The following is a 10,388-nucleotide window of genomic DNA, read 5'->3' on the forward strand; positions in this document are numbered from 1 at the left end:
ACACACACACACACACACACTACATTACACACACACTATATTACACACACAGACACTTTGTGTCGGCCACTAACTTTGTAATTAGACCAGCTGCATTTTCCTCCAAATCATTATGTGGACCGCGAACAGCAGAGGTCCCAGAACTGATCCGTGTCGAACAGCACTATCACAACGCTCCATTCCGAAAGGCATCCTTCCACTGCTACACTCTGTCTCCTCTGGCTCAGCCAGTTCTGTATCCGTCTTACCTTCCTCCTGGAGTTGAGCAGGGTGCCTGGTCTCTTGAGGTCAACTGGGTGCCAGTGACCTGGGGCATTTTTTTTCTCGACCAGCTCCAGGAAAATGCCAATGATATGCTCACCAGATTCCACTCCTCATTCAAATCTAGATTAATGAGCCACCAAGGTGAAACTCAGTAAGCTTATGGAGGGTGCATGAGAAAGCCTTGCCAGTGCGTCCTCTGAGAGATCTGTGATTCTTTTCCTCAGAGTTAAAGAAGGAGTTAATGGGGTGAGGTGCTAGCCTCTTGGCGCAGAGGCTATGTAGATGCCACTGGTGCCTGCATAAGAAAAGGAATTATTTACAGAACAGGGATAAAATTTTGAATGTCCTCAGCATACATTCACAATGTTGCTAATGGGGGAATAGTGCAGTACAACACAATGAACTTGACTGGGGTGGGACAAGTGCAGTCTTGATCCTTTCTGATAAGTTCACAAACTTCCTCATTGCAGGAGATAAGTAGACAAATCTTGGCCACCCCAAGGTATGACTTTGTCCTTTCAGGCCTGTTATGCAAAATTATCTTCTGCAATGTGACAAAGGAAGGGATTGTATGAGATAAAAGTGCTGGAAGAGCCATTAGTGGTGGTACAGGAACAGGACAATTGATAAGGTTACCTGGGCAAATGAGTAAAGTGAGATGTACAGAGGGCAAAGAGATTGTCGCTAGCCTTCTTACGACATTGCTACACATGTCTTCTCATTGTGGAAACTGCATTGACTCAGGTGGCTATCTCCATCCAGGCTGGCAGCATCTATTGCTGTTTTCTCTATTGGCAGTCATGAGAACAAAAGATGGCCCCTCCTTCACCAAGATTTCTAGATCCCAGTGCAGGCACCAGGATGTCATCGTCCCTTTCTCAGCCATCTCCTTTTGATTTGCAGTCAGGCATCACAATGCAATAGTTGCTCCAGGGTTGCAGTGTTTGAATTGGTGGTTAGCTCGGATTTAATTATAGTACCCATAGCTTCACTGTAGCGAGGCTATAGCAAACAAGGAGCACTTCCACCACTGTGAATACATGATTGAACAAGAAGGGCAGCGTAGGACCCAGATGCATAACTAATGAGGTGAACAGAAGATTGCATGAGAAAAGTCATCCAAGTGCACATGGGAAAACAATCCATGAAACTGCTTGACATTGATGCTGCCAAAATATGGCAACATTCATCACTATGTTTCAGGTATGTGACTCTCTATCAAAACTGGAAAAAGTTAAGTGATATTTTAGGTTTTGGGCAAGGAGTGGGTAGAACAAAAGTAAAAGAAGCTCCCTAATAGGGTGGCATACAGGAATGAATTACAGAAAAATATAATCCTCTATTACGAAAGAAGCACGAATAGAAACCAAAAAATTGAAGTATTAAATATGGTGTTAGGCTTTGAAACGGTTAAATCTAATGTGTTAAGCAATGCCCAATGATGTCATATGGACTTGGATGGAAGAACGGCTCTGGATCTCAAAGGAGATGGGCCTACCACTGAGGTCTCCCTCATCATCTTAATAACAATATCTATCATACCAATAAACCTGATTGCAGTCTTGCAATAAACGACATTTTATTTAGTGCAAGAGCGTCTTCTTGTTAGACTGTTTCCAATATCACACTAGACCAGTCAGGCCCTTTAGATCCCTCCTGGAAAGAGGGTGGCGGTAGCCAATCTACCTGATGTACCTTATGCTGAGATGACTGTGGTGAGGAATCATTGTACCACGTGAAGATATGTTTCTATCTGAAAGAAAAGAAAACTGGAACAAGCAAAGGACTTGAAACAAAACAGGGACAACAAGTTATGCTCTGAAATCATTGGACTCAATGTTGAGTCTAAAAGCCTATGAAATGCCTTCATTGAAAGTGACGTGCTATTCTCGAAGCTTACACTGAGCCTCACTGGAACAGTACAGCAGGCTGAGGACAATTCTCCACTTTTTGACTTTTTTTGTATAAACTACTGACAAACCACATTGAGAACAAATTTAGGGCCCACCATGAAAAAAACAGGAAGAAACTAATTAAACTGTTAGAATCTCTGATTGTAACAGATGCTTCTTACAGAGTAACAAAGCACTGCTTAACATCCTGGCCTAGTCCATGAACAGCACAAACACAGGGAACACTAGGTATTGGACCCACTGTTACTCCTACTGTCAGATCTAAAGATTATAAATGCTTGATTTAGTAGTGAATTAGTTTCACTCATTAACTTGTATTTCATCCACAGTAGCTTTCAACGTATGTTTGAACATGCCTTTTTTCAGTGAATTATGACATTCGTTGCTTTTGTACTACTGTCAGTGGTGTGGGACCTCTCTTACTCATGATTGCTAATAAGGGATGACTGAAATGCTTATTTCTGACACAGTCTGTTTGTTGTCTCAAAATTGAAGAGAATCAGTGTTTTTGAGCTGCCACTTTACCTATTATAGGATGGGAAATGTAAACCAGAACATAGACAATTACTGTGTCTTTTGTAATAGTCAAAGTGTATTAATTCTTATTACGTTGTATATTACCCTGGCTAATCAGTACTCATATTTAACAAGTACGCTTCCTGCTCATGTAGTTTTTGATATGTAGCACTGTCTATGACATTTGAATAGCTTATGACCAAACCACTTTATATCTAGGATTTGCATAATATTGGAAGCAAAGTTAATGCCTCCACTTTTAATGGCCTTTCCAAAGACTTAAAGAGTACACTAACAATAGTCTGAGGGACTGAATGGACTTTTCTCACCCCTAACCTTTCTTGTATTCTCATACAGTCACAGAGGCAAAGAGCACAGAAACAGGCATTTCATCCCAAAGAAATAATATCTGTGAAACAAAACAAATACATTGTATCATATTAACTGAACAATATTTTTAAACTTCATGAAAGTTTATTTCACAACAGCTATCCTAACTTGGGATTTCAAGGTCAGCTGGTAACCATCCAGCAGTAACAGAAACCAGTTGCTGTAAGTGATACCTAGGTAAGTGTCATACAAGTTCAAAGTTCAGATCCTAGATGGTTGACCCTCTCTTTATAAATAACAAAGATATTCAAAGAAATATCCAAGGAAGCCACATCAAATTATATTTGAGAAGCTGACCTTGCCATTGCATAAATCAGGAATATGTGACGATTGCACTGTTTGCTTTCGACTGATGTACTATTTTACAAATAACTATGGACTAATACTGGAGTGATGTACATCAGCCCTTTTCATTTTCTATTGTCTTCTAAGGTATCACTTCCTTTGGAGTCAATTGGGTGGGTATGAATTCAGCACCCATACACCAAATGATCCATTACATTTCACTTTAATGCACTGTAACAATCGGCAGTATCAACTTGATATGGAACAACTAAACACATATTTCACAAGATTTTTAAACTTCAGGGGTGGCACAGTGGCTCAAATGCAGTTAATTGATTATCTTGTGTTTAAAGATGAAAGATAACTGTTACAGAAACATTTGTAACCTTTTGTTTAAAATTAAATAAATACAAATGTGTAAGCAATGTGATTTTTTAAAAAATGAGTGCTTCAGATATTTTTAACAAATATTTTCCATTGAGAAACACTAATTTTCTGGGAAACTGGCTTTTTTTTGTCGTGAACACTTTAATAATGCAGCTGCTCTCGTTAGAACACCTTGCACTTACTAGCTCAGTTAGTAAGCTCACCGATGAAATTCTGCATTAATACAAGTTATCTATAAACTATATATTCTTTACCTTATGACATTGTACTGAAAAAGAGAAAGGACTGAGTCAAACTAAGATACAGACACAACTATTTTATGAACAAAGTAGACAACTGAGTAGATGCTCTGGATGGTACGATCTTTGGAATAGTGGCTACCATACAAAAACTTATATACTTTGCACAAAGCACCAACACTGACAGTGCAATGATATGACTGTGCTTTTTATCACACCTACCCATTTCCCTTTTGTTTAAAGTGTTGTAAATCATGAGTCATCTCAGACAATGCAAAAGCTAAATTCTTAAATAAGTTTGGTACAAAATAGATACATTTAATGTAATATAAAAAAAGCTTTAGTCATATTAGCCTAAATGAGAAAATGTAAAAAAATGTACACAACTTCAGGCAATGCCCTCAGAAAAGTCTGGTAAGTCCTTACGCTCCTCAAATTCCGTATCTCTCCAGTATACTGTTCACTGTGACATATTTGCTAGGATATTGCAGCAGAAATTGCAGACAAACATGCAGATTTCTCTTTAAAAATTGTGCATGGAAGAAAATAATGTTTAATGCACAAAGGATATGATGTCACATGAGGATAAGTGGCACAACACAAATAGATTTTCTTGGAAGTTTTCAGCAACATGGCCAGGAATACTGCAAGCCACAACATTTGTGGTGGTAAGCAGAAATTGATTCCAGATGCAGTCTTTCTCTTGAAAACTATTTTCTGAACTTTTACTCGGTTCAGAATTGGAACAGTAAATTAGGTAATATTTATATCCTTACACAGGCGAGACAGAAAGGGAGCCCACAGTTCAATGCATGAGCTATTTTCTTTGCTGTCATCTAGATATCGAAACCTCATTGGGTATGGAGTTCTTCCCCTTTTTATACTTTTTGGGTCCATCTATAGGCAGGAGAGCTACATGTCTACACCAAAATCCACCAAAAAGCTAGAAAATGGTAAGTTGAAAACTGAGATGAGTGTGATTTCTGAGCAAGATAATGTACACAGGCACCATTTCTCAATGCTTCAAGTCTTTGAAAGGTAAAAGGGCAAACTAGCTTAACCTTCTGTTTTCCCTTTACACACACAGCCACATTCTTCATGGTGCTCCAATCCCACATCTGCCAGGGATTTTTGCAATGGTTTCCCAGGACTCCTATATCGTAGTTGAAGAACCTGAAAGAGTTGTAAGCCATTAAGTTAAGACAGCATGAAAGATGAAGGGGTTTTACTCTTGTCATTAAATAGATTATGCCAGACACTTTGAATCTTCCATTACTAACACTTTAAAATAGGAGCAATACATCTGAATGTATCGCTGGAGATTCTATTCATTCAACAAGGCTCTTTTGTAAAGCTGTCTTTATAAAATAAAAGTGACCTTGACATCATTGTGGCATTTTGGTGAATTAAGAGGGCTAAAAGGGGTCATGAAATATCTTTAGCAAACAGGGTTAAGGAGAATCCCAAAGCCTTTTATTCATACATAAGTAGCAAGAGGGTAACTAGAGAAAGGGTTGGCCCACTCAAGGACAAAGGAGGGAAGTTATGCGAGGAGTCAGAGAAAATGAGTAAGATTCTTAATGAGTACTTTGCGTTGGTATTCACCGAGGAGAGGGACATGACGGATGTTGAGGTTAGGGATAGATGTTTGATTACTCTAGGTCAAGTCAGCATAAGGAGGGGGCAAGTGTTGGGTATTCTAAAAGGCATTAGGGTGGACAAGTCCCCAGGTCCGGATGGGATCTATCCCAGGTTACTGAGGGAAGCGAGACAGGAAATAGCTGGGGCCTTAACAGATATCTTTGCAGCATCCTTGAGCATGGGTGAGGTCCCGGAGGACTGGAGAATTGCTAATGTTGTCCCCTATTTTAAGAAGGGTAGCAAGGATAATCCAGGTAATTATAGACCGGTGAGCCTGATGTCAGTGCTGGGAAAGCTGCTGGAGAAGATACTGAGGGATAGGATCTATTTACATTTGGAAGAAAATGGGCTTATTAGTAATAGGCAGCATGGTTTTGTGCAGGGAAGGTCATGTCTTACCAACTTGATAGAATTGTTTGAGGAAATGACAAAGTTGATAGATGAGGGAAGGGCTGTAGATGTCATATACATGGACTTCAGTAAGGCGTTTGATAAGGTTCCCCATGGTAGGCTGATGGAGAAAGTGAAGTTGCATGGGGTCCAGGGTGTACTAGCTAAATGGATAGCGAACTGGCTAGGCAATAGGAGACAGAGAGTTGTAGTGGAAGGGAGTTTGTCAAAATGGAGAACTGTGACCAGTGGTGTTCCACAGGGATTTGTGTTGGGACCACTATTGTTTGTGATATACATAAATGATCGGGAGGACGGTATAGATGGTCTGATTAGCAAGTTTGCAGATGACACTAAGATTGGTGGAGTAACAGATAGTGAAGGGGACTGTCAGAGAATGCAGCAGAATATAGATAGATTGGAGAGTTGGGCTGAGAAATGGCAGATGGAGTTCAATCCAGGCAAATGCGAGGTGATGCATTTTGGAAGATCCAATTCAAGAGCAAACTATACGGTAAATGGAAAAGTCCTGGGGAAATTGATGCACAGAGAGATCTGGGTGTTTAGGTCCATTGTACCCTGAAGGTCGATAGAGTGGTCAAGAAGGCATATGGCATGCTTTCATTCATCGGACAGGGTATTGAGTACAAGAGTTGGCAGGTCATGTTACAGTTGTATATGACTTTGGTTCAACCACATTTGGAATATTGCGTACAGTTCTGGTCACCACATTACCAAAAGGATGTGGATGCTTTGGAGAGGGTGCAGAGGAGGTTCACCAGGATGTTGCCTGGTATGGAAGGCGCTAGCTACGAAGAGAGGTTGAGTAGATTAGGATTATTTACATTAGAAAGACAGAGGTTGAGGGGGGACCTGATTGAGGTCCACAAAATCATGAGAGGTATAGACAGGGTGGATAGCAAGAAGCTTTTTCCCAGAGTGGGGGACTCAATTACTAGGGGTCACGATTTCAAGGTGACAGGGAAAAAGTTTAAGGGAGATATGTGTGGAAAGTTCTTTACGCAGAGGGTTGTGGGTGCCTGGAACACATTGCCAGCGGAGGTGGTAGAGGCAGGCACGATAGCGTCATTTAAGATGTATCTAGACAGATACATGAATGGGCAGGGAGCAGTGGGATACAGATCCTTGGAAAATAGGCGACAGGTTTAGATAGAAGATCTGGATCGGCGCAGGCTTGGAGAGCCGAAGGGCCTGTTCCTGTGCTGTAATTTTCTTTGTTCTTTGTTCTTTGGTGGAATCATCCAAATTCTTACTTGGGCTTCTCAAAATTCAAGCAATATATTATAGCAATGATATGCAATACCACTCTGGACTGTGTCACCTTGAACTCTAGGAGTGAATACCAATACAGTAAAATCAGCAACAAAAGAAAAACTTATTTCTTAAGTAATTGGATATTAAATTGATAAAAGATGTTGCAATTTTGAGTTCACAGCTGGGTATTCCAAATTAATATTACACACTTATGACTTCATCACTTGTATTGTGTTTGAGAAGAATAATGGTTGAAAAATAAATTTCAACATGTTGTTGAATAATTCTGCCAACAATGCCCTCATCCCATAAAGAAATAAAACATTGGCAATTCATGGTGGGCCTTTAATCCACTGATCTCTGTCATTCTCAGACCCATTTGGAATAAAGAATTCAACAAATAATAGCCAATGTCAGATGTGTTGGCACATTGGTTTTGAATCCCAAACTTGGCACTGAATGTGGAAGGTTCAGCAAGGAAGCTGAATACTGAAAGTTACCTTAATTCTCTTTTCCATCTCCTTTGGAATTCCTGTCCCCTCTCTTTCTCCTACTCCTCTCTAATGACCTTACCAGCAGTTCCATTCTATTTGTACTCCTTTCTCTCTCTTGCTTTGGTCCCATTGTTCAATTTCCCTAGCCTCTGCCACATGCCCAACCTTATTTGGTGTGAAAAATATCCTTGCTGTTAAATTGCTTTCTACAATGTTGTGGGCATTCAATGAACATGCAACTAAATCAATGCATTCAATTTTGTGATCTCTAATGATTCTCAGTTCTGATGAAAAGCCTCAAACCTGAAACATTAACTCTGTTTCTTTCTCTACACAGATACTGTGAGCCTGAAATTTATCTTCAGTATTTTATGTTTTTAATTTCAGATTTGCAGCATTTGCACCATTTTGCTTTTTGAATGCATGGGTATTGTACAATTTTAAACTATTCCAATTGTAATATGCTATTTTCTTTGTACCTTTCCATTATTCTCATATATATGGAGTATGATAACTATTGGGTGTTGAGATCTGCCAAAGGTTAAGCCCATGAATTCAGATTAATCGGATACTGATTTCTCTTTCTACTTGTATGAACCTGTTGGAAAGTTACTAGATTAAATTTGTAGCTGAACGTTAAGCGACAATAAGTTCTTTAGGGTAAGTTTTTGGATACCCATGCGCAGGGTCTGAAGATTAATTTTAATCTTGTCTTACTGAAGTTTACACTCTAACATTTCTTTCCCAACAAAAACTAAAAAAGATTTATTGCACAGCATAACTCTGATTATTACACTGAGAATTTAAAAGAAAAATCATTAAACAAGCTATCAGATACCTCGTGGTATTTTTTTGACACTTTGAAGGGAACACATTGACAATCTTGGCAGCCAAGGGAGCAGCAGGCACAATTTCCCCCACAACGTTTTACCAGTAGACACCCAGGCCAGTAGATGGTATCTGTTCGTTTGAGTTCCTCTCTCAGAGATACCGATATGTTGCGTGGCGTGCAGCTGTACAGCTTCACCTCTTCTTTCAGCAAGTTCAGATCAACTGTATTAGTGAGAGCATTAGATTAAGAACACAAGGTTATGGCACAATGTCTGAACGTAATACATGTTTTGACCATTCATTTCCTACCTCGTAAAACATCTCGTCATGTTGTGCTGCATTTCAGGTTTATGTGGGGGAGAAAGAAGTAGAAGCATGTTAATGTGGGACAAGACTTGTGTGATGTTTAAACACTGACGTGGCTCTGTTGGACCAAAAGGTCTGTTTCTGTGTTATTAATTCATTTTTTTTTTAGAAAGATGTATTTTGGAGATTAGAATGTCGCTTTGAATAATCTGCTGAGAAATATCTGAAAATTCTGAGCTAAAAGTTCTGAAAGAAAATTTTTTTGTATCTGTTAAATTTATACACCTATAAGTTAACTGATAAATAATCCAGCTATTATTTTAGCTACAAAACAATTGGTTAACTAGCTTTTGCATTCACGTGCAGCTACTTGAAGTTGGAATTCATTTTGGTTTGTGTTAATTTTTACTTAATTAAAGGAAATAAATTGTGGTCTGATGCATTTTATCCGATCCTCTGAACAAAATGAGGCATGCATAGTGGGGCATTTTGCTTTTCAAGCTCATCTGGTAGCATGTATCATTGAGGTTTTTTTTTAAAAGAAAATTTTTTTACAAATATTGCTGTATTGTGAGAATGGAAATCATATGTTTTACACTGTGGATTGCTTGCAATGTTTTGGGCCATTGACTCTACCTGGTTGTCTATTGAAAGAAGCAGATCTGAGGCATTTCTGGAACAGAAGAAGCTACCAAGGGTGATGTTAAGCCCTTTACAATTTCATCATCACCTCATCCTGAGATTACAGCACCAAGGGGAAGCTGAACATATTGTTGTCATGGAATTCCTGTTTTTCCTCCCATCTGTGTCGTCACACATCAGTTTTCCCCCTATGCCAGTACACTTTTGGATATATAAAATACTGGTGCCTGGTCAGCCTTGACTGAAGCAGGTAGAAGAGTACCCTGCAAAAGTATTGAGGATGTATGATCTCATGGACTTGCATCCAGTTGGCAGTTCAGACGGTTACACAGTGAAGAGTTTTGTCTCTTGAAAGGAGACAAGGTCAGCACAGAGTGAGATGAATGGAATTCTCAGCTGGGTGGGAGACACCAGCCGAATATAATTACAACTGGATAACTAGTGTGATAGAGGCCAGGGCAGTAAGGCAGAAATCCTGGTGTCAGTTGATCACCGTTCCATTTTGAAACACCAGCCAGACATGCCTGCAGTGGTTCCAGGGTCTCTGAGTGTTTTTAGACTGCAGCTGAGAGGAGCTGCCATGCAGTGCAGAACAGCAATTTTCAGCTCAAGCTAGAAATACATGGAAACGACAATCTGGATCCAAGACCAGAACTGCATCTTGAGTGAAGAGAATGAGCAATAAGCCAATAACATTGGAATATTACAACCTCAGATGTTTTATAGTTCCTTTTCTTCTATTCTGAGTCTATTAAACAAACATGGATAACTCTCTGAGCTGGGATAGTAGGAACTACAGATGCTGGAGAATCTGA

General features: G+C 39.5%; 1 protein-coding gene across 3 annotated transcripts in view; it reads right to left on the reverse strand.

Annotated features, from left to right (window-relative positions):
• Nucleotides 1–3,208: 3,208 nt before the first annotated feature.
• The window catches only part of pdgfc (platelet derived growth factor c), a 403,296-nt gene continuing 396,116 nt past the window's right edge, over nucleotides 3,209–10,388 (reverse strand). For all 3 annotated transcript variants that reach the window (XM_048605484.1, XM_048605496.1, XM_048605489.1), the window contains 2 exons: nucleotides 8,633–8,847; nucleotides 3,209–5,167 (listed from right to left, as the gene is read on the reverse strand). In XM_048605484.1, coding sequence (XP_048461441.1) covers nucleotides 5,051–5,167; nucleotides 8,633–8,847 — 332 coding nt within the window. In that variant the 3' untranslated portion in view covers nucleotides 3,209–5,050. The remainder of the gene's footprint in view (nucleotides 5,168–8,632; nucleotides 8,848–10,388) is intronic.

Source organism: Rhincodon typus, chromosome 1, assembly GCF_021869965.1.
Source record: "Rhincodon typus isolate 14 chromosome 1, sRhiTyp1.1, whole genome shotgun sequence".
In the NCBI taxonomy this organism is placed as follows: Eukaryota; Metazoa; Chordata; class Chondrichthyes; order Orectolobiformes; family Rhincodontidae; genus Rhincodon; species Rhincodon typus.